The 25698-nt window shown below is 39.1% G+C and overlaps 1 protein-coding gene across 1 annotated transcript in view; it reads left to right on the top strand.

Annotated features, from left to right (window-relative positions):
• The window catches only part of ARHGAP28 (Rho GTPase activating protein 28), a 189635-nt gene that overhangs the window by 104615 nt on the left and 59322 nt on the right, over positions 1-25698 (top strand). Inside the window, exons 2-3 of the mRNA XM_056138240.1 lie at positions 10969-11171; positions 14894-15111. Of these exons, the coding sequence (XP_055994215.1) occupies positions 10969-11171; positions 14894-15111 (421 nt within the window). The remainder of the gene's footprint in view (positions 1-10968; positions 11172-14893; positions 15112-25698) is intronic.

The raw sequence follows: 25698 nt of genomic DNA, 5'->3' as shown, positions 1-25698 counted from the left end.
GGTCCTAGACCTAGGAGTAAGCCTGAGTACCTCTCTGAGTGTCATCCCAAAACAGCATGGCCAACCCGAATTCCTCCTGCTGGAATTTAGTAAGAGTTTGAAAAGTAATTAATGCAAGTGGCACATGAGGAACGGTAATCCCATCAAGGGAAAGCCTTATTGGATGTGCCGAAGAGATCGCTAAGGCTCATCCACATGGGAATGGCCATGAGCTGCTTGAGGTTCAGAGACTGCCTGATAATTTTTTTTTTATCACACTTGTGATTCTTTCATTCTGTTACTGAATTTTGAAGCCAAAGGAGAACAGCAAAAGAAATTGAAAAACAGTATGAGGACATAATAGAATAGAATTTCCCCCATTTCAGGGCTAAGCTTTAATGACTGAGCAGGGAAAAAAAAAAAAAGACAATAAATGGATCACAGAAATGCAGAGGAACCAAGGGGCAAGTGGTTACAATTCTTTCAAACATCACAACCCCAGAAAGGCTGGCAGGAAGCCGGAAATCCAAAGCAGATTCTTATGTGATAACACAATGGGGTACTCATCTGCTTAATTACTTTGAAAATCACTTATAGTGATACCAGCTGCAACAGACCCTTTTGACACCATATAGTAAAAATATACACTGTAATTTGGTACTGAACAATGAAGAGACTTTGAAATGTAATATGAAATTAAAAAATCATGGACCGGAGCAGTAGTACAGTGGGTAGGGTGCTTTCCTTGGACATGCTTGCCAACCAGGGTTGAATCCCTGGCACCATATGCTCAGGAGGCACCCCGAGCTCAGGAGTGATCTCTGAGTCCCTGAGTGCAGAATCAGGTGCAAGCCCTGAGCACTGCTGGGTGTGAACCCAAAACACACACACACACACACACACACACACACACACACACACACACAAGTCCGCACATATGATTATTTGGAGAAGAGTAATTTCTGAAGCATAAATATACAATTGCTAAGACTTTTATAGTGACATTACTTTGAGATAAAAGAATTCTAATAAAAAGCAAGAAAAAGCTACCTTTTGCTCACATTCTAGTTTATAGATCCCCCCCCCCCCATAGCTCCTAATTGAATTTAAAAATGAAAAAAAAAAAAAGGACCTCTGAGCAATGATTAGGTGTTACCTAACTGAATTTCAACTCAGTTTTAAGTTATTTTCTGAGGATAATGTGATAAGTCACTTGTGGGATTGATCAGGCGTCACCAAAATCAATAGATACGTCAAGCTCATAAACTGCAAATTAGTTTTAAAACGGACAGAACATAAAATGTTCAGACCTGCTGATTTTCTTTGCCTGCAGAGCAGAGATTCTAGACTGATCTTGTTCAGATGATTATTAGTGGAACAGGTAAAACTATTTCATATGTCTCTCTTATTCTTTGCTCAGAGTAGACAGTAGTGTTTCATAAAAGTATCATTGATCCTTTCTAAGTCCATGATCCATTTCTAACAATAAGATTATTTTTTCCTTTTCCTAAATTATTTGAATTTTGGAGGGGTTGAGGGATTGGGCCACACCCCCAGGTACTCAGGGGCTATTCCAGGTTCTGTGTTCAGGAGTGATTGATGGCCTGGAAACTGCTGTGCCAGGGGTGGAGCATTGCAGGGCACTTACCTCGAGTACTATCTCTCCGGCCTCCTCCAAAGTTATTTGAAATTGTAAAGTGCTTTCTTTTGTTTTATTTGTGTGTGTGTGTGGTTTTTTTTTTTTTTTTTTTTTTTTTTTGCTTTTTGAGTCACACCAAACACTCAGGAATTACTTCTGGTGGAGCCCAGGGGACCATATGGGATGCTGGGAATTGAACCCAGTTCTGCTGCGTGTAAGGCAAATGCCCTACCTGCTGTGCTATTGTTCCAGCCTCTATTTTACTTTCTAAGTTGGATTTGAAACCACATAGGTGGTGCTCAGGGAACTTCTTCCAGCTCCTTCCTTGTGGGCTGCTCCTGGCAATTCTCAAGGGGGGAAGTTTGTGCTGCAGCTCTTTGAGCTATTTCTCTGGCCCCAGATTTTACTTTTACTTTAAAATTGGGGGAAGGAGGGGTTGAGGATTTTTATTTTTGCTTTACTTTTTTTTCTGTGGAGGGGGAGACACACCTGACTGTACATAGGACTTATTTTGTGTTCAGAGATCACTCCCTGAGGTCTTGGAGGACCATATGGACCCCATATGCTGGGGATTGACCACAGGTTGGCTATGTGCAAGGCATGAACTCTACTCTATATGATGATTCCAGTTCCAGATTTTACTTTTTAAGAGAGGGTTTTAATTTTACAGAAAAGTGACAGTAATTTCCCCAAAGACTCTTCTCACACACTCATATTCCACTCTTATCTCAATACCCCCCACCAGAAAGGCATGTTTGTTACCTTTGTGGTTTGTTACCATATTGACACATCATAAGCACCCAATGTTATTTATCCAGTTTAAATAATGATTTCTTCCAGGTGTTGCATAGTCTGTTGGGCTGGGAGACAGGTTTAATTTCAGGTGACCATTATTATGGCATCATACAGAGTAGTTTTATTGCCCTGAAAGCCCATGTTCCATCTGTTCATCTTTTTTTGTTGTTGTTGCAGCTTTGTCACCCTCTGCCTCTGGCAATCGCTGATCTTTTACTGTCTGTAGTCTTATCTTTTTTGCAATGCCATAGAATTGAAATGACAATGTGTAGCCTCTTCAGATTGAATTCCTTAAGATCCCTCCATGTTTCTTATGCCATGACAGATCATTTTTCTTCTTTGGTACAAAATAATATCCCGTTTTATATATATATACTATAATTTTTGTCCATTTACTTACATCTCATGACATCTTGGTTGCTGGCAGGTCTTGGGCACTTACTTTTATGAGTAAAGCTATTAAAAATATTGGCGTATAAGTTTCTTGTGTTAGCAGATTTCAACTTCTTTGAGTGAATATGTAGGAGCATGATTGGTTATGGCAATGCTATGGTTAGTTTTGTAAGAAACAGCAAAATGTCATGCAAACTGCCCCTCTGCATAACCAGTGATTACTTTTCTTTATCCACTTTCTCAACTAGCTTTTGGTATTGTAAGCATCAAAGCACTTTAAAATAAATTTTATTGAATCACTGTGAGATGCAGTTACAAAGTTTTCATGATTGAGTTTTAGTCATATAATGATCAAACACCCATCCCTCCATCCCACCACCAATGTCCCCAGTATTCCCCTCACAACCCCCACTCCACCACACCCCTTGCCTCTATGGCAGGCAGTTTCCTTCTTACTCCCTCTCTCTACTTTGGGGCATTATAGTTTCTAAAACAGATACTGAGAGGTCATCAAGTTTGGTCCTTTGTCTACTTTCAACACACATCTCTCATCTCAAGAGATCCTTCCAACCATCATTGACTTAGTGATCCCTTCTCTATTCCAACCACCTTCTTCCCCAGCATTTGAGACAGGCTTTCCAACCATGGACCAATCCTCCTGGCTCTTGTCTCTACTGTCCCTGGGTGTTAGTATCATGCTATGTTCTTTTGTATTCCACTGATGAGTGCAGTCATTCTATGCCTGCCCCTCTCTTTCAGACTCATTTCACTTATCATGATACTCTCCATGTCTGTCCACTTATAAACAAATTTTATGATTTTATTTTTTCAATAGCTGCTTAGTATTCCATTGTGTAGATGTATCAAAGTTCCTTTAACCAGTCTTCTGTTCTCGGGCAGCCGGTAAGCTACTGAGAGTATCTCGCTTGCACGGCAAAGCCTCGCAAGCTACCCGTGACATATTCGATATGCCAAACACAGTAACAAGTCTGACAATATTACTGGCCTGCTCGAGCAAATAGATGAACGAGAGGACAGTGACAGTGGCTATTGTGAACAGAGCTGCAGTGAATATACAGATGCAGATGTCATTTCTACTGTTTTTTTGCTCCATGAGGGTATATATTCAGAAGTGGTATTGCTGGGTCTTATGAAAGCTCATTTCTAGTTTTTTCTTTTTTTTTTTAAGGAACGCTCATATTGTTTTCCAAAAATACTGGACAAGTTGACATTCCCACCAATAATGAATGAGAGCCCCATAAAAGCACTTTTAATTATAAAGGCATCCCAGAAACAAATTGAAGACATTTTTCTGATTTCTTGTAGGAATATGATTTATATAGCATAAAAGTTACCCTTTTAAAAATACACGATTGTGGCTTTATTAAGTCACAAAGTTGTGATACAGTCACTACAAGTTCCATGTTTTCATAAACGCAGAAGCTCTAGAGTCATTAGCTCTGCATTTTCCACTCACCTCAGCCAAAGAGAAATTAATTTTGTTTTAATTTTGTTTTAATTTTGTTGTTTGTCTGTTTATGTATACCCATATAGTGATGTATTTTAAGTGTATGCTAACTGATCAAACATTGGTTGTTTCGTGGCCTTTTCTTAGTTGAGTAGTAGATAGGACATAGAATAGATCATATTCAGAATTGAACATTTGGAGTCACTTTAAAGGGTAGAGGTACAGAAAAATGTACTACCTCTCCCACCTCTTCGAAAAGATGGTGATTTTCTCTTGCAAAAGAGCGTTTTCCCTCATTTCAGTGTCCAGTTTTCTCAGTCACGAGGTTGTACTATACCATGGTTTGAAGAGGCTTTTTCCTCATTTCTACATTTCCCATTCCAAGCACAGAACTGCATTCAGAGGTGATGCATAAATACATAATACATTACTTGCCAGGGGTAAGAGGGAGCTGGTACAGTGAGTAAGGTGCTTGACCTGGGTTCTCAGTAATCTGGGATTCTAACATGCTTATATACAAATTCAACTTGCCCAACCTGGGTTCAATGCCTGTATCCATCTGGTCCCCTGAGCATCACCGGGGATGAACCAAAGACAAAAAAAAAATGGAATTTAATTTCCAATGGAGCCTCTTTGGCTAAAAAAATTCCAGCTTTCAAAACCATTTTAAATATTCCCTGCTGAGTGACTGAGGATTTGTTTGCTGTTTTAAGCCTCCTCCTATCTACAAACACATTTTTCTGTATCCTTAACTGCCAACCTCTGTCCTGGCAGACCTGTTTACTTTTTGACAAAATAGTTTTATCAGCTTTGTGGTAAGTCGGGAAAGACCAGAACAGACAGGGAAGGTAAGACAAGTGAGAGAGGATGCCAGGAGAATACTGGAAAACAGGCAGAAGCCTGAGCCCTTGCTTCTATTACTCTGAAACTGTAGCTCCCTTTTATCATCACTGCCTTTCAAGTGCTTTTTGTAAGAAGGCCAAGTTGAACTTGTTTATAAGCATGTTAGAATCCCAGATTACTGAGAAGCCAGGCCATAAAAACAAGGGGTTTGTCCTCTTACTTTATCTGAATGGCCTCCTGAGTAAGCTAAGAGGGCAAACAGTTACATATCTGGGATGATGTGTAGGGTCTCGCCAGAGAGAAATTCCTTCTATAAAGCCCCATGTGATCCAGGTCCAGATGATTCCTTTAGATGGCCAAGGTCTCTGGCATTATCCAGAGGCAATGACTATTTCTGGGGGGAGTGGGGGGGGTACTTCAGGAGTAGATTCAACTTCTCTCTCTCGCTCTCTTTTATTGATTGAATTACTGTGAGATAGCACAGCGGGTAGGGCGTCTGCCTTGCACGCAGCCAACATGGCTGACCCGAGTTCGATTCCTCCGCCCCTCTTGGAGAGCCCGGCAAGCTACCGAGAGTATTCGATATGCCAGACACAGTAACAACAAAGTCTCCAATGGAGACGTTACTGGGCCCGCTTGAGCAAATCGACGATCAATGGGAGGGCCTTTTTTACTGTGAGATATACAGTTACAAAATTGTTCATGATTGTCAACTCTTCTCTCATTTCAGAACGGGAAGGAGAAATCTTGGATTTGCTTTGAGAGGAATGTGAACCTATTCCCCTGTATATTTAGGCAGAGATGTCTGTAGTACAAATGAAGTTGAGAGAGAGAGCGAGAGAGAGAGAGAGAGAGAGAGTTAGAGAGACAGGAGGCAAAAAGACAGAGACAGGAAGAGACAGACAGAGAGAAGTGTCTGCCATAGAGGCAAGCTGCAAGGGTGGGGTGGTAGAGAGAAGAGAAACTGGGGACACTGGTGGCGGGAAATGTGCACTAGTAAAGGGATGGATGTTGAAACTTTGTACAACTGAAAATCAATCATAAACAACTGTGTAACTGTGTATTTCATGGCGATTCAAGTAAAAATTAACAATACTAATAAAAAAGGAAAGAATGAAGTTTAATTCCATTTGCATGCTTATCAAGACCAGACACAGAATTGGGCTAATAATTGGGTAGTTCCTAAAATTGAAAATCATTACCTTAGATCCTGCCTATCTTCGGTAGAGAGGTTGTAGATTGCTTAATCTTATTTGAGTGTTCCCCTCAGTGGAGTGGTAATGTCTCATCTCACCCCACCCTAAATGATTTATTAAAATATTACTTTCATTGAAGTCATGAAATTTAGATACAAGTGGTACAATATGGAAAGTATCATGCTAAGCGAAATGAGTCAGAAAGAGAGGGATAGACATAGAAAGATTGCATTCATCTGGGGGATATAAAGTAACAAAGTATGAGATTAATACCCAAGAATAGCTGAGATCAGCACCAGGAGGATTACTCCATAACTTAGAGGCCAGCCAGGTATCCTAGAGGAAAGGGCAGTTCAGATAGAGAAGGGAGCACCAAATAAAGGATGTTTGGAGGATCCTCCCAGGAGGGGAGATGCATGTCGAAAGTAGACTATGGACTGAACATGTTTGCCACTCAATGCCTCTTTTGCAGACCACAACACCCAAAAGGAGAGAGAGAACACAGGGGATTGCCCTGCCACAGAGACAGGGGGGAATGGGGGGATGGGGGTGGGGGGATATTATCCATGGTGGTGGAAAATGGGCACTGGTGGAGGGATGGGTATCTGATCATTGTATAATCGAAACCCAAGCACAAAAAATTGTAAATCTACAACTGTAAAAAAAAAAAAGAAAGAAAGAAACAAATAAAAAAATTATAAAAAAAATTTTAAAAATTTTAAAAAATATTACTTTCATTATATCACAGGAAGATTTGTGCTGTGAGTAATAATAACAACCATAATGGTTGGGTATATATTTTATTTAGAAGGTTTATTTTTTCTCATAGTTTTATAAATTCAGAGACTGACAGCATTTGATGTTGATTTCTGAAGCACCAGTCCTTTTGCCCAAATTCCAAGAAGGGGGGTGAGGGATGGGGAAAGAGAAGGGGGCTAGGATCATTATAAAATAAATAAATAAATAAACAAACAAATTCACAAGAACCACTGGGAAGAATTTTCGTGTGTAACTTTGGCCACAAATATGTCAGATGACCTCTCTGGGTTCAGGGTTTTGGAGAATGTGATTGACTCATAGAGTTCTGGTCAATGCAATTTTAGTTGTTTCATTAGATTATAGGGATATATTAGTACCCTCTGATATTTTTCTATGTATCTTGTGAGTATGCTATAAATTAATTTATGGTAATAGCTAAGCACATTGATTTGTACCCTATATTACATACATATCAACTCACTCCTCATAATCTAATAAAATGTAATTGTTGGTTTTTTTATGAATAAGAAATAGAGGCAAAGAGGTTTGATGCATTGCTTAAGATGATATAAATCCTGGAAATGGCAGAACTCACATTCCAATCAAGGACAGTTATCTTGAGAATTTTTCTCTAAATCACTGTGTTATATTTTTTGGTATAAAAATATGTATAGCTATAAGAGGACACAAAAATACTGAGGGAACTTTTGATATTAAGAGAGACTGCTGTAAAGAGAGGATCAGGAAGGTTTTAATTCATAACTTGGTTCTACCATCGTTAGTCATTAGTCATTCACTTATATGTCTGAATTTCCTATCTGTTATTTGTAAGAGACCTGGCGATAATTGGGAACATGATTGCTTTGTATTCTTTTGGGAAAGGTTGTCCCCCCATCCAGCATGGAGTAAATGAGTAAATGTGTACTGTTGGTGAATGAGAAGAAGGGAAAGTAGAAAGCTGAGGTACTGGTTAGCTGGAGGAATGTTGTGTTATCTTAGGGTGGCAAAAAAATATCTCCTAAGGAAAAGACAGTTATGTTAAGCATTGAATGAATGATGAGAAGCATCTTGCTGTATAGATAGGACTATTTTAAATAGAAAAAAAAATAAAGTAAGTGAATATTTCCTAAGAAAGATCCTTAATTCTAGAGAAAGAGAGATTAGCATGCTTAGTGATAATATCTGAAGAGAGTAAGATAAGGTAAAACTGGAGAAATTCCAGAGCAGACAAAGCAGACCCATGAAGTCAGTGAAAATAATCTGGGGCTATGGCTTTAGCTCAGTGACAGGATGCTTGCCTTGGATGTATGAGACCCTAGATTTGATCCATGGTAGGACAGCGGGTCTGGGGGCGAGGAGAAGAAAAGGGAAAATTGCATTTTATCAAAATGGGAGTGAGATTCATGTCCCCCCACTGTAGATTTCATAACAATTCCCCTCATTGTGCAATAAGACATGTCATACTTGCTTTGGCTATTTCATGATGTTAAGGACAACATGATGTAGTGTTTATGATAACAAATTGTTAAATGGGAAATTCTTCATAAACTATGAGATAATATGGGAGTGCATATTTCTTAGCAAGAAGCATGTCTTTGAAAAATATCTTTGAGAAATTCAGAACCATTGCAGTTGTGGTTAGCAAAGCCAATGGTACATTTTAAAAGGTTCAAAATGTCTTAATGTTCTATATAAATTCTACTTCCAGATATAGGTTAGGCAGTGGTTGAGTTTCTTCCCAACTGTAACAGCTAGATTATTTTGATTGTTTGTTTGGGGGCCACACCCAGCAGTGCTCAGGGTGGTGCCAGGAACTGAATCTGGGTGGGCTGCATGCAAGGCATGCGGGTCTGGGGGCACTTTACCTTCTTTATTGTTTCTCCAGCCCCTAGATATTTTTCAAGGGATAAATGTGAAAAATCATGTTATTAAAATTATACACATATAGTAGAAAATTATGGTCATAAATTATAATTTTTCTCAGCCTGATAACCTCCAGTTCTCATAAGATGATTGACTTTTTAATTTTTTTAAAATTCTTTTGGGTAACTGACTTTTTGAACAATAGTAGCAACTGTAAGTATTGTAAGTAAACATGTAGAGAATCAATTAATATGACCAATTAATTAGTTGACTTATTAATTAATTAGTTAATTGGTTGAGAGAATTAAATTCTTGTAAGTTGTTTATGTTGCTGTGAAGTTATAAAACATTCATTGTAGATAGTTATAGATATCTAGTAGTTAGTATAATATTCATTTTTTATAAAAAGATAATAGGGAAAATGAAATAGTTTTTTTTTAGTGTTACTTTGAGTATAGTTTTCATGCACTTAAAATCTAATATATCTAGTGTTGTTTTCCAACAAGAATTGTATAATAATTGTTTTGCTTGTTTATTTGTTTGTTTGGGGGGATCATGCCCAGCAGTGCTTAAGGGTTACATCATGCTAGATGCTTGGGGGACCATTATTATGAATTCAACCTAGGCCCCTATAAGCACAGTTATCTGCTCCAGTCTATTGAGCTAACTCTGTGCTCCTGTGCTTTATTTTTAATGTAACATTTCTATAGTATTGTTCTGAATTTTAAAGCTTATGCTTTAAGTGATTAAGTGATGCTTTATTTATTCTAAAGTATAATGCTTCCAATTAAGGTTCATCAAACTTTTGGATGACCTTGAGAATACAGTTAGATAATGTAGTCGTGGTTTCTATTCCATCCTGAAATGAAGGGACAGCATTTGGATCCCTAAATTGAAAAATAAGGACTCATCCAGATATGTTTGTCCCCAAAAAGTTGATAATTCTTTTTTGAAAAAGGAGATTTTTTTTTTAAGGCATTGTGATTTACAAAGTTGCTTATGATAGAGTTCAGGCATGCAATGTCTCAACACCAAGAACCCCACATGTGACCCTTCCTCCATGAGCATCCCTGGGTTCCTTCACACCCCAATCCTACCTCCATGACAGACGAGTTTCCAAGTTCAGTTACTGTAGTAATTTGGGTCTTCCCCTCACATTGCTGTTGGCCTTTGGGTTTTATATATGTGTGTGTGTGTGTGTGTATGTATATATATATATATATATACACACACATGTATATATACATATATGTGTTTATGTGTGTATATATATGTACATACATATATAAATATATTGTTTGGCATATTGACTACATCACTGGTAACTTGCCAGACTCTGCTGTGTGGGCAAGATACTCTTGGTAGCTTACCAGGCTCTCTGAGAGGGGAGGAGGAATCGAACCCAGGTCGCCTAGGTTGGCTGCATGCACAGCAAGTGCCCTACCTGCTGTGCTAGATGTATTCAATATGCCAAACACAGTAACAACAAGTCTCACGATGGAGACGTTACTGGGCCTGCTCAAACAAATCGATGAACGGCTTCCACCCATCCCTTACTATTTGGATTTTCTTTCCTTCCCTATTTTTCTCATTTCTATAATCTAGGGCCCTAGGTAACCTGGGTTTCCTCTTTCGATATCTTCCTCCCCCTTGTCCTGCTATTCTGTGTACCACAAGTGAGATCATCTGGAATGTGTTTTTGTTTTGAATGCATGTCTGCACTTTTCTCTGCCACCATCTGAAACATTGCAGAGTGGCCAATTTTGACTATTACTACTTAAATGAAGGCACTTAATCTGTGAAAAATAGTGAAAAAAAACTATTTTAAAAGTATTTTCATGACGATTGATTTGTAGCTACTGAATCATTATAAATTATAGAGAATGAAAAGGAGTTAATCACTGACTGTTGATTAATCCCCTAAACTCCTACCTCACTGGCTTCATTTCTCCACTGATTCTAACCTAAATTTAGTTTTATGATTTAAGACATAAAAGACACTGATTTTCATTCAGATGTTGTCCTCTCCTCAGAAAATCCATTCCTCGTTGCCGAAGAATTAACAGGATGCTCTCCAATGAATCTCTGCATTCTCCTATCTTCAACCGTTCCAACTCACAGGCCTCCATAGACAGTGCCTCCATGGAAGATTTCTGGCGGGAAATAGAAAGCATAAAGGAAAATAGCATGGCAAGACAGGAAGAGCAGCTGCCAACTGAATTCAAACCTCTGGATGGTAAGCTGCCGGATGTATTTCTCCATGCTGACTTTCTTTGCATGTGTCCCCTGGTTCTGCCCAGATAATTAATTAATATCAATTAATTAATAGATTAGAATTAATCATACTGACTTCCATCTGCCAGTCTGCTCAAGGTTTCATCCAGGATGGCAAGACATTGAAGGAGGTCCATAGCATCCTACCCTTCCCATATCATGCTGTGCCCTCTGTTAATTGGACTCATTGTCATCTAGCAAACAATACGCTAATTTTGGTGACTTCTACATCTATATACTTTGCTCTTTGTTATGAGAGAGGGACATGTGGAGAAGAATGGCAGAGAGGAGAGGGGAAAATGCTTGTATAAACTTGGAGGAAAGAAATACGACTTCCAAGTACTTACCGGTATTCATGTATTCAGAGAAAGATTATATTCCACAAAATAAAGGCCGTGTCAAATATGCTTGTTTTCAGTGAAAGTAAGTACAAGAAAATAGACAACCTAAATAAATAATGTGCTTTTTATTTTATAAAAAGAGATCAAAAGCATAGGTTATCTCCTCTAGTTACCTATTTACAAGTAAACACAAAAGACATCTGAGAAAGACCAAAGGGGGTTTGGTAAGTATCCACTTAAGAATGTTTTCCTTAGCCAATGATTAAACGCAAAATGACTAACAAGATAAATTGAAACCTTAATCATTTCATTCTTCCTTCTCTTTTCTACATCTCTGTTTTAGAACTAAAGAAAAATCCTTTAAATCAGTCACAATTCATGTATTTTATATACAATCAGAAATGAAAAGTCATACCACATTTAATGAGAATCCATTCAAGAGAACTGCCTTCTGTCTGTGAAATGTATTTTAGTTGTTTCTACTTAGTTCTTGATATTTTGAATTTTTAGATGAGGAAGACACATAGAGGAGATACCTTTTCTTTTTTCTTTTTGAGTCACACCTGGTGATGCACAGGGGCTACTCCTGGCTCTACATTCAGAAATTACTCCAGGGCGGTGCCCGGGAGACCATGTGGGATGCTCAGAATTGAACCCGGCTTGGCCATGTGCAAGGCAAACGTCCTACTGGCTGTACTGTTACTCCATTCTCTCTCTCTCTCTCTCTCTCTCTCTCTCTCTCTCTCTCTCTCTCGTGCGCACGCGCTCTCACTCTCCCTTTCTCTCTCTCTGCACCCCCCCCATGTATCTAACGCAAATCTCATGCATGTAAGGCCTGTACTTTACCATTGAGACATATCCCCAGCTGGAAAATACCTTTTATCTTCCACTTTGTCTTTCCCTGCTAGCTAATATGGGTTACTAGATAAACATATTAAAAAGGATGAGTTCAAATTGATAACTTCCAGTCTCATAACTTCCAATCTCACTCTAAACCAGCATTGCAGGGTTTCTTGTTTTATTCCTTTTTTCTGCATTTATGGCTCCATTAGTGAGAAATCGAACTTGCTTCAGTATATTTACTCATTTCCGTAAGACCTTAGAAAGTGTCAATTTGGGTCTGGAGTAATCCTACCGTAGAATACTTGCCTTGTAGTTAGCCAACCCAGAATCAATCTCCAGCGCTCCATAGGGTCCCCCAAACCCCACCAGGAGTGATTCCTGAGCGCAGAGCCAGGAGTAAGCCCTGAGCACTGCCAGGCATGACCTCCCCCATCTCCCCTAACAAGGAAAAAAACAACCAACTCTCAAGCCTTCAGAACACTTTTAGAGAGGCACAGCCATCAATAAATAGCCTATCTTGGAGGTGGAGGGAGGAAATCCAATTTTCAAAACTTTCATACGAGGGCTGGGAGATATTACAAAGGTTAGAGCATCTACTAGCCATGCTACAGACATAGTTTGATTCCGCCATGCTACAGACATAGTTTGATTCCCAGCATGACATGGTCCCCTGAATCACCAGGTGCTTCCCAAGAGGCTCCATGCACTTGGAGTGACCCCAGTGACTCTAGCACCTAAGGGCCCAGGCAACATCTCATCCTCAGTCTTGGTTGGCTGAGATCTCAGGTGGGCCCCAGCCCCCTGAGCACCACTTTGGACTTCCCCATCCCTTTCCAAATTTTTCTAAATAGGAAATGAAAATCTTACTAAAGCTCAAGTAAAGGAAGACTTATAAATCACAATTCAGTCATTTATAGGTATATTATTTTAGATTGTGCCGCTAATTTTAAATTCACCTTTCTGTTTTCTGTTGAAGGGTCAGTTTTTAAAGGCAAATGAACAATAAAATTAGAGAGCAAATAGAAGATTTGTCTAGCTAAGAAAATAGACCTGTGAAACACATTAGAAGGTTTTGTTTATGAAATCAATGATGTAATAATATAAGCAGTATCCCAGACAGTAAACTAATGCTTTGACAGACTGTTTACAAATCACTCTAATCTGCTCCTTAAATAGTGCCTATTTAGCATAGTTCCCAGAAATGTATGTATAAAAGATATTCTGTTACAGAATGATGCTAATCTTTATTATTTCTGCACTTCTGACTTGTAATTGCAATTGACTCTCATTGTGTTGAAATAAAATTCTTAAAAATTTTTTGCTTTCAGAAAAAATTACTTTTTTTTTTTTGAGGTGGGACACCTTTTACAGTGGTCAGGGTTTACTCCTGGATCTCTTCACTTAGGAATACTAGGCTGGGAGGCCAGATAGGGTGCAGGGGATGGAAGTTGGGTTGGCTGCATATAAGGCAAGCACCCTATGTGCTGTTCTATCTATCCAAAACCCCAAAATAGTCCTTAATATCTACAGTAAAAAAGAAGAAGAAGCAAACTTTTTATCTGTAGAATGCATCCTTAGTTTTAGATTCTGTTGTAAATTTATTGAGAAAGCAATCCTCATTGTCACTTAATGCTTTTTATATTATCTTAATTTTGCCAGGTGGACAAGGGGAATTTAAATAAATATTACTTGAAACAGACCTAAAACATTCTGCTAGTAGATGGTAGGACTAAAACTTGAACCTAAATTTGAGTGAATAAACATATGTCTCTTGTGCCACACTTTTGTTATGGTTTTAGTTTGTTCTTGTTTATCACTTTTTGCGTTATTGTTCAATATAATGAACTTTGATAGCAAGAAAAAAAGATCTTACCAAATCTTCCATTTAGTTCTATTTTTCTAGACTATTCTGCCAAATACTGTAAATTTGACTAACTTTAAAAAGTCAATTTTTTTAATCATTCACATTAGCCTGTCTCGCTATTATTGTGTCAGAAAGGATGTTTTATTATATATTATAATATGTATTATAATATTTTCTCCTTCCTTCCTTCCTTCCTTCCTTCCTTCCTTCCTTCCTTCCTTCATTCCTCTTCCCTCATTCCTCTTCCCTCCCCCAGTCCTTCCCTTCCTTTCTTACTTCCTCCCTCTTCCTACCTCCCTTCCTCCCTCCCTTCCTTTCTCCCGTCCTCTTTCTTTCTTTCTTTCTTTCTTTCTTTCTTTCTTTCTTTCTTCCTTCCTTCCTTCCTTCCTTCCTTCCTTCCTTTCTTTCTTTCTTTCTTTCTTTTGCTCTCTCTCCCTCACTCCTCCCACCACTTTCTTTCATATTTCAGGGATCAAACCCAGATCTCATGCATGCAACGCATGTGCTTTTTTCTGAGCCATATTCCTGCCCCTTAACCGATATTTCTTACTTGTTGGCACTATACAGAACTACATGTATACATGCTATCTAATCATACATGTGACATTCTAACTTCATGACAATGTTATGTTACAGAGGGAGAACTTGAAGCTGAGTGGCTGCAGGATGTGGGTTTATCTACCCTGATTTCGGGTGGTGAAGAGGAGGATGGCAAAGCCTTGCTCTCGACATTGACTCGAACTCAAGCAGCTGCAGTCAAAAAGAGATATAATACTTACACTCAGACATTGAGGAAAAAGAACAAGCAGTCTGTGAGGGATGTCAGAGATATCTTTGGAGTCAGTGAAGCTTCTGTAAGTAATAAAGATGGTTAAAATGAAAATGATTGTGGGAGGAGTGGGAGATGCAGAAAGGTATCTGATAAAGGTTACTCTACAGTTTTCAGAGAAAGTGACCAGAAAGCTCAAATAAAAAATTTTACGAATTTGTGATTTATCTCAACGGCCAAGATCCAGAAACTATAAAACAAAGCTTCCAGAGGAGAGCAACACCTGTAAAAGCAATTAGAGGCTGCCGCAAAAGCCTCTGTTCCTGTCAGAGAGCCCGGCAAGCTACCGAGAGTATCCCGCCCTCACGGCAGAGCCTGGCAAGCTCTCCGTAGCGTATTCTGTATGCCAAAAACAGTAACAATAATGGGCCTCATTCCCCTGACCCTGAACGAGTCCCCAATACGCCACTGGGCTATGCTAGTATGCAACCAGGGTGAATGGAGTCGTTACTGGAACCCACTCGAGCAAATTGATGATCAACGGGATAAGTGACAAGTGATTTATCATTCCATATGGTGGATAGGGCAGTTTCCCTCACACCTAAATTTATTCAGTTCCTAGTTGAAGGTGGAGAATAACTTCTGTGCAGTAGAGCAAGTGTTTTTAGATGGCATTCATGTAACCTTACTTAATTTTAAGAAGTAAAATGGGGACCCTGTAAAACAGCCAATGATATCATAGGAAATGTCCCAAGTAGTTCCAGCAATTTTGTTTTATTCTATATGGAGATGATAGAAGAGTGGTCAATTTTTATCTTCAAATAAATTTAAATTGTATGGAGTACTATGCAGCTGTTAGAAAAGATGAAGTCATGAAATTCATATACAAGTGGTACTACATGGAAAATATCATGCTAAGCGAAATGAGTCAGAAAGAAAGGGACAGACATAAAAAGATTGCATTCATTTGGGGAACATAAAGTAACAAAATAGGAGACTAACACCCAAGAATGGCCGAGATAAGTACCAGGAGGATTACTCCATGGCTTGGAGGCCAGCCGCACATGCTAGGGGAAAAGGCAGCTCAGATAGAGAAGGGAGCACCAAATAAAGGGTGTTGGGAGGTTCCTCTCAGGATGGGAAATGCGTGATGAGAGTAGACTATAGGTCGAACAAGATTGCCACTCAGTGTCTCTTTTGCAAACCACAGCACTCAAAAGGAGAGAGATAACAAAAGGGAATGCCCTGCCACAGAGGTAGGGGGGAATGGGGGATGGGGGGTGGGAGGGATACTGGGTCTGGTGGTGGTGGAGAATGGGCACTGGTGGAGGGATGGGTATTTGATCATTGTATAACTGAAACCCAAGCACAAAAATTTGTAAGATTTGTAAGTCTACAACTGTACCTCATGGTGTTTCACTCTTAAAAATTTAAGAAAAAAAAAAGAAAAGAAAATAGATTATAGACTGAACATGATTGTCACTCAATGCCTCTTTTGCAAACCACAGCACCCAAAAGGAGGGAGAGAACAAAAGGGAATGCAAAAAGGGAATTCCCTGCCACAGAGGCAGGGTGGGGTGGAGGGGGAGAGTGGGGGTGTGGGAGGGATACTGAGATATTAGTGGTGGAGAATGGGTACTGGTGGAGGAATGGGTACTCGATCATTTCATAACTGAAACCCAAGTACAAAAAAATTGTAAGTCTACAACTGTATCTCATGGTGTTTCTCTAATAAATAAATAAATAAATAATTTTAACCAAAAAAAAATTTAAATTGTAAAAAAAGTGAGAGATATCAGCATCCTTTAATTTAGGGAGGAAATTATTCAGAAAACTATAAGGGAAGCTTCATATGATTTTTGAGAAATTAGTAATCGAAAAATTACCCCTAGCAGTTCCATGATTACAGTTTTACTTCTAAAACTGTGACTCTAGGTCTTTTTTTTGTTTTACAGCTAGCTCTGCTTTGGAACCCATTCATCCATCCATCCATCCATCCATCCATCCATCCATCCATCCATCCACCCACCCTTGCAGTGTTGCATTGCACGACTTTTTATAAAATATATTTTATTTTTATAAAGTTGATCACAATAGTTCACTACAGATAATATTCAAACACCAATTCCACCACAATGCACCTTCCCACCAACATAAAAGAAAAGTGTGTGAAGGTTGTTATATTTCACCCTGGAGCCATTTAAGCACTCATATAAGATATTACAAGCATCCAAAGCAAGAGTGAGATAATAAGATGTTGCGCGGCTGCAAATGAGGCCACGTGCTTCCGGGAGCTGGGTTTTATAGTCCCTGGGTCTTGGCTGTTGATGGGATTACATGGCCCAGGGGGGATGGGAGGTGGGGGGGGCAGTTGGTGGGTGTGACCCCTACCTACTGGAAGATGGAGGATCTGGGTGGAGGATGCTCAGCCCGGATCTGAGCAGACTTGGAGATCTCAGCCCCTCCAGTCATAAACAAACAAACAAACAAACAAAAACTAGTGGTGGAGGTAGATGTTGGATACAGAAATGTTACACCTATTGGCCATGTGAGGTAAACTGCACTAATGAGAGAAATACTGCGTAACTAAAAGGTATTCTAAAAATACAAGAACTATAGGTGAATTGAAAATTAAGAAGTAGTTAAAGACTTGTTTGAAAGGTAACGTGGAAGAAGAAAATGCTATATTCGAAGAAGAAAAAGGTTCAGATTGATTAGAATATAAAATTATCCTGAAAATAATAGAAAAATAAAACTAGTGAAGTAGACCAAAATTTAAAGAAACAAGAATTTCTCTGGAAGTAGTTATATTTGACCCATTATGTGAAGCAATTAGGCACTGAGAGATTTAAGTGACCTCTTTAAACACTGTTCTATATTTTTAAAAAAAAAGTCAGCACATATTAAAAAAAAAATGTCTATAGAAAGATTGCACTCATTTGTGGAATATAAAGTAACAGAATGGGAAACTTACACCCAAGAATAGTAGAGATGAATATCAGGAGGATTGCTCCATGGCTCGGAAGCCGGCCCCACAAGCAGGGGGAAAAGGCAGCTCAGATCGAGAAGGGACCACCAAGTACGAGGTGCTTGGAGGGCCCGCTTGAGATGGGAGATGTGTGCTGAAAGTAGACTATAGATGGAATGATGGCCACTCAAAACCTTTATTGCAAATCACAACACCCATAAGGAGAGAGAGAGTGTAAAGGAAGGCCCTGCCACAGAGGCAGAGTGGGGGGGGGGGGGGAGGGGATGGCATGGGGGTGGTGGGAGGGATACTGGGATCATTGGTGGTGGAGAATGGGCACTGGTGAAGGGATGGGTACTCGATCATTGTATGACTGAAATGTAAGCATGTAAGTTTGTAAGTCTGTAACTGTACATCATGATGATTCACTTAAAAAAATAGATATTACAAGCATGTATAAAACCAAACAAATTTGTACTACTTTTGTTACATCAGTGGGCTAGAGAATGGGTAGTCGCGGCACGCTCCAGGTCATGCTGTGGTCTGTGTTGCTCTCTTCTGGGAGCTTTATTTCATAGAACTTAGCCATTGACGAGATTATATGGCACTGGTGGAAGCTTGTGGATGTGACTGCCAAACTTCTGGAAAACTGGGGAGCTGTGGGGAGGAGGCCCAATGCCATTCAGAGCGATCTTGCAGGTCTCAGTCACAGGCCTCGCATACCTGAGCTTTTCTGCAGGTACTCTCATGGGTGAGGCTCGTCCAAGCTTATGGAGAGTGGTCTTGAGAATGGCTGCAGTTGGGTTCTCAAATTGCACAACTTGAATCACTAATGCAACAAATGTTTATAGGCTACATTCTCTATATAAGGTTCTGAATCTATGCAGCTTGGAGTATTGGAATCTTGAGAATAATTAGTATACAGATAAAAGGAAACTTGATTTTCTTCTGCAATTACAGATAAAGTTGCCTAGTATAGGTTTTTTAATCATTCTTATTTAGGTGTCTCATCTGTTTGTATTACCAACAGTAAAGATCATTTCATTAAGGTAAACTAAAAAGTTTTTTTGTTCATCTTTTTTGCTTATTTTTTTTATTTTTGAGGTAATAGCCAGCAGTCCTTAGAGCTAATTCCTGGCACTCTACACAGGGGTCACTTGGGGAACCATATGTGGTGTTGGGGTCAGCTGTCTTCAAGGAAAGTACATAAACCCCTGTGCTCTCCAGCCCCTAGAAAGCATGTTTGAAGTCAGTCTCACATTTGAGTTGTTTTAGGAACTGTAAGTCATATCTTTTCTTACATACATTAGACTCACCATATAGTTTCTGGGAAGCTCACATATAACTAGTTGACCTTTGCATTTAGCATTTATTATAGTAATGTCTAAAACTGTCACTGTCCTTTAGAATTCTATACATTGATGAGAATAATCTCCTCTGCTGTCTGATCTGCAATCATGTGTGAAACCAGCACTTGAAATGTAGTGAGTGTAAGCAACTGAAACTTTAATTGCATTGACTCTTAATTCATTTACATCTAAATAGCCACATAAAGCTTGTAATTAATGTATTGAACAGCATAATTTTAGAAACTTCTGCTGTATATAATGATATCCTTAAGGTAAATACATTTTCAATTCCTTGCTGTTTTCATTTTCCATCTACTCGAAACCTGCATCTTTTCTAGATGTTGAGGTTCTTTTTCTTCTTTTTATAAATGTCTTTTTGCTCGTAGAATCTAAAGGAAAACGTTCATTGAGTGCTTGCTTTTGGAACTTTCAGTGTAATAATAAATGATGAGTCTTTTAATTTTGTTGTAAAACAGAGCACAACAAAACATTAGAAATTTCATTTTAGGAACAGCACAGATAGGGTCAGGGACAGTATCATCTGGGAGATGGAGAACATGGAGAGATTTCAGTTCTAGAGTGAATCGCAGACATGGAATGAAGCAGGGAAAATGGATGTGTGTGAAAGAAAAGCTGTTTATTCCAAGGAGTTGTGGTTTTTTTCTAGCCTGAGAAATGGGGCAGCTGAAAGTCAGAGAGACCTGACTTTGTTTTCAAAATTCACACTATCTTTCCCCAGAAAATGTGAAAAGCCATATAAAGCAGGCCTTTAAAAGTGTTGTATGTGTATAATACATAAGGGGCACTAATATCACAGGTGTTTTTTTTTTTTCCTAAAAATTTCAGCATATGCTTCTTCAAATAAAGAGACTTGAGTTTCTTGGGAATATATCTGAATTTTCTGCTTCCTTTTTTAATTGAACCAGAATCACCAGTTCTTCTTCTCCTTGTCTTCTGTTCCGGACTCTTAAGTGTGTGTGTTTTGTCTCACTTTCCCTTCTCCTTTTCTCACTCTCCATCATCCCCTCCTCCTCACATATACTTCTTAGTTTTTATTTCTGCTTTGGTGGGTCTTGGGAAGGAGGATTTGGGCCACATCTGGCATTGCTCAGGGATCACTCTTGGCAGTGCTCGGGGAACCACATGTGGTGCCAAGGATTGAACTTGGGTCAGCTGTGTGCAATCCTAGACCCTTACCCCTGTACTGTTCTGTCTTCCCCCCACTTATTTCTGGTTTTGGCACCGTGTACCAACATTAATCAAATAATTACTGAGAATTTTCTATTCCCTTTTTGTGTGTATGGAGGGGGCACTTCCAGTGATGCCAGGGGACCATGTAGCACTGAGATCAAACATGGGGCACTCACCTTCGAAGCTTGAATTCCAAACCTTCTTGCTGTCTCCCCTACCCCATTTTATTTTCTTAAGGAAGATTTAGCATATCAAGCCTTATAAGGTAACTTTTGCATTAATCTGAAAAATATGATTCAGAACAATGTGCATACCATGCTGGAGTGAGAGCACAGCGGGTAGGGCGTTTGCCTTGCACGCAGCCAACACGGCTGACCCGAGTTCGATTCCTCTGCCCCCTCGGAGAGCCCCGCAAGCTACCGAGAGTATCTCGCCCGCATGGCAAAGCCTGGCAAGCAACCCATGACATATTCATTATGCCAAACACAGTAACAACAAGTCTCACAATGGAGACGTTACTGGGCCCGCTCGAGCAAATCGATGAACAACGGGAGGACAGTGACAGTGACAGTGAAGACATAGATTCAGAAATATTACACACACACACATACACATATGTACACAAATATACACAGAATACTAGGTGTGGGGTTTTTTGTACATGAAATGCCACAAACAAAATCAACTTCTTCTAGAATTTTGAAGATATTTATTATCTTCTCATTACTGAGGAAGGTACAATGTTCATATCAGTTTTATTTTTATTGTTTAGCTTTGTCATTTTTTTACTTTTTTATTAACATTTTTAAAAAATTTTTATTAGTGAATCTCCGTGAGTTACAGCTTTAGATTTACATATTTCTGTGCTTGTGTTTCAGTCATACAATGCTCGAGTACCCATCCCTTCACCAGTGCCCACCCTCCACCACAGACAATCCCAGCATTTCTCTTACCTCCTCACCCCATCCTCCCTTTATTATTATTTTTAATAAGAGCCACCTCCAACACAACTGGGGGTGAGGGGACAGGAAGGACAACTGCCTATGATACTAGGCCTGACAGTTCAAATTCTTGGTTGGTCATACAGCTTGGCTTGGGCCTGGATTGCTCTGAGAACCATCTAAGATGCTGGGGTTAGAGCCTACCTGAAAATGCAAGGCAGAGCCCTCCCTACTGTGCTACAACTCCTGCTCTACTTCAAACATTTAAAACAAGTATTTAGTCATTTGTTTTATCTCCTTTGTGATTCCTGCATTGCATTGCCTAGATTTCACCCATATATTCTTTTCCAGGTTTTGTTTGTGAGTTTATTTTGCATTCTTAGATAGCTTTTCAATTGATTTTTTACACTGTGTGGTGTGTGCGTGTGTGTGTGTGTGTGTGTATGTGTGTGTGTGTAAGGCAACTACTCCCCTGCTAAGCTAGATCCCTGAGTTGACTGCATTTTTTTATATTAGTCATTTATCCATGGTTTTATTAATTTTTCTGCTTCTTGTTGATTTAAAAACTTAGTCATATTACTGATTTCCTGAAATATCACTTGATTTTCCCCTAATTTTCCTGTCTTTTCTGCAATAGTTCCTCATTACTCCAAAGGGATTAACTGAATTAAACCTTAAATTTCATGTTTTTCTCGTTTTCCTTAAATTAATATTTCCTAGAGGGACATTCACTTACTCGAAATTATTCCCCCCCTCCCCGCCCCCACTGTATTTTGGGGTCACACCCAGCAATTCTCAGGAGTTACTCCTCGCTCTGCACGCAGGAGGAATTACTTCTGCCAGTGCTTGGAGGACCATATGGGATGCCGAGAACCAAACCCAGGTTGGCCACGTGCAAGGAAAATGTCCTACCCTCTATACTATCCTTCCGGCTTCCCCACTTATTTCTGCCATCATTATTTTCCTCTTCCATTGCCATTTTTCAGTTGATTTTGATCCTTAGTTATTGATGTCTTTTTATTAAGCGAAGGCTAGAATAGATTAATAGTTCTAGGTAATGACAGTTTCCTCTGAAGTTACAGACCATTTGCTCCCCTCAGAGTATTGTGAATAGAAGTTTGGGTCTGTATGAGAGATGAAATTTCTCAGAGTCATTGTCACTCACATCCCACTTTAAAATCCTAAATATGGTATCAAAGGCAATGTAATGAGAATGCTGAAGAATTATAAATCAATTTTCTTCATTTTTTCTCTATTTTTGTGCCACATCCAGCAGTGCTCAGCACTTAATACCTGGCTCTGTGCTCCAGAATCATTCCTAGTGATACTGTGTCCTGGCTTGGATCAGGTAACATCTGGGAAACTAGTTCAGCCACATGCAAGGCAAGCACCCTACTTAATGTACTGTTGTTCCGGCCCCCTTCTTGGGTTTTATCCTGGAGTTACATTTAGTTGATGCTGCTTTTCAGTGATAGAGGGAGGAAACTTTTCCTGACCTCACCATGCAGATAAACATTCTTTAATTACTTTTGTCTTTGTCTTCTCACTTGGGGGATGCCTTTCTGCACTTTCCATTTTCATCCTAGGTTTCTCTGGATCAGCATTTGCTTCTACACATTTCTCTGTACACTTTTTTCAGCCTGAAGTTTTCCTTTAACCTTATAAAAATAATGCTTGCTTGACTTTTCTCTCTCAATAAGATTAAAAAAATTTGTTCTGCAAATGGAAATGTTTTGTGACTTTTAGTTCTACTTTTGAACAAGGTTTTATCTTTTTACACTTTAATGATTTGTATGGGAGGAGAAAATGGTATTTTTACTTTCTTGGTCCAGCGTTCTTTTTTTTCTTTTCTTTTTTAACCCCGTTTTTTTGGAGTTTTTTTTTTTTCATTGTACTCTTTCTTCTGTCCCTATTTCCTTTTCCCTTTTGGACCATGCCTGGAAATGTTCAGAGACTGTTCCCAGATCAGTGCTCAGGGATTGCTCAGAGTGGTGCCCAAAGTCCATGCAATGTCAGGAATTAATTTGATGTTGATGTTCCTGTATACTGTGCGTGCAAGTAGAGCTATATGCCTGTACGTTTTTTCCAATTTCCTTAACATTAATTCTTCATAGTATTTGTTCCTTTCAAAATGAATGTTTTTAAGTATTATAGAATACATGATCTTTACTGAAAACTGAAACTATGAGCAAAGTAAAAAACATTCATTTGTATGGTCTAAAATGAACTGTTATACTCTCATAAAGTATTCAATAAATTTAACTTTTAGAAATGTTTAATACCTGTTTAGTAGAACCATTATACAGTAAATCATAGATGCTAATCTTCTAGATGTGTAACACAAGGTCTGCAGTGCTAGTCACCAAAGGCAGAAATCCAGTGACCAAATGTGTGTTTCTTATATCCAGAAGATATGAATAACATATTACCATAAGTTACTTATCTAGCTGAGAATAGTTATTTTAGTTTCAAATTCATTATCAGTTAAAGGTGGGACTCTTATTTTAGCTGTCAGTACAGATAAAATTGGGTTGGAGCAATAGCACAGCAGGTAGGGCGTTTGCCTTGCAAGCGACGGACCTGGCTGACCCAGATTTGATTCCTCCTCCCGTCTCAGAGAACCTGGCATGCTACCGAGAGTATCTCGCCTGCATGACAAAGCCTGACAAGCTCCCCGTGACATATTCAATTTGCCAAACACAATAACAAGTGTCACAACGGCGACATTACTGGGTCTGCTTAAGCAAATCAATGAACAATGGGAGGACAGTGACAGTGACAGATAAAATCACAATCATTTAAAACACATTCTATTTTTATTGATTTAAGTACTTTGATTTACAATACTGTCAATGATTTATTCATGTGTACATAATTTCAAAGCCACACTCATCACTATTGTACCGAAATGTTCTCCCTTTCAGCCCACCCAAACCCTCATACACTCAGTTTTGTGTTTCACTTTTTCAGATTGCTGCCTTTGATCCTTTGTTGCTGCTCTGCTGTGTATTTTTAAGCCCCACACATGAGAGAGACCATCCTATATGTATCCCTTTCCTTTGACTTCACTCAGCATAATATCCTCTAGTTCTATCCATATTGCTGCAAATTGCATGGGTTCTATCCTTTTTCAGAGTTGCATAATTTTCCATAGTGCTTGCCACAATTTCTTGGTTCAGTAATCTTTAGTGGGCATTTGGGTAGTTTTCATATCTTTGGTATTGTATTAAGTGTTACAAACAGATGACATTGTCATCATCAGTGGATGAGAGCTCCTTTGTCCAAGCCTACACACATAAGTAGTTGTTTTTCTTCAGCCTCTTTCTTTTCACCCATTTACCTTTCCTATGTGGCCTCTATTCTGCTTCCAAGTTGGCTGGCCTATGGTTGGCTGCTCATATCATGTTACTAGTAATCAATGAATTTGTAGCAACTTAATCTGTTCTTCTGACTATAATTTCCTAGAAGTGTGGCTTAGTAGAATCTCACTCACTTGTCATTGCCAGAAACATTACTGGAACATCCTTAGCTGCAAGAGAGGCCAGGCAGTAGTTTCTTTAAAAAATTGGACACAGAAGTTTCAGAGAGGATGCGTGTGTGTGTGTGTGTGTGGGTGTGTGTGTGTGTGTGTGTGGGTGGGGGACCATATTCATAAGAATTAGGTTTTGGTAAGCAGTGGACAGTATCTGCCATGGAGATGGAGAATGGAAAAAAATTTTTCTTTTAGATTTTTTTTACTTGTTTCATAGATATGGTGGCCCTAGAAACCTGTGGTCTAGGACAGTGAAACTTAAAGCATTTAACAAAACAAACAAAACCACTATCCTCCCCTTGTCCATCGATTTGCTCGAGTGGGCCCAGTAACATCTCCATTTTGAGAATTGTTGTTACTGTATTTGGCATATCAAATACGTCACGGGTAGCTTCCCAGGCTTTGCCATGCGGGCGAGATACTATTGAACCTAGCTCGGCCGGGCTGGCTGCGTGCAAGGCAAACGCCCTACCACTGTGCTATCGCTCCTGATTTAAACAAAGAAGAATTGATAGGAAATAAAAGTTTGGGATTACAAAATTCTAAGCTTTGGGATAGATTTGGGAAGAAATAACATAATTCACTTACTATATAGCTTCCTGGAGTTTCTAAATTCATTATTCCTGATGATAAGATGCTTCTGCCTTTCCAGAGAGAAGTTTCAGAGAGAAGGAGATTCATATGGAGAATA

This window comes from Sorex fumeus, unplaced genomic scaffold, assembly GCF_029834395.1.
Source record: "Sorex fumeus unplaced genomic scaffold, SorFum_2.1 ptg000128l, whole genome shotgun sequence".
Lineage (NCBI taxonomy): Eukaryota > Metazoa > Chordata > Mammalia > Eulipotyphla > Soricidae > Sorex > Sorex fumeus.
The sequence above is the reverse complement of the archived record's forward strand: the minus strand, read 5'-3'. Positions and strand labels throughout refer to the sequence as shown.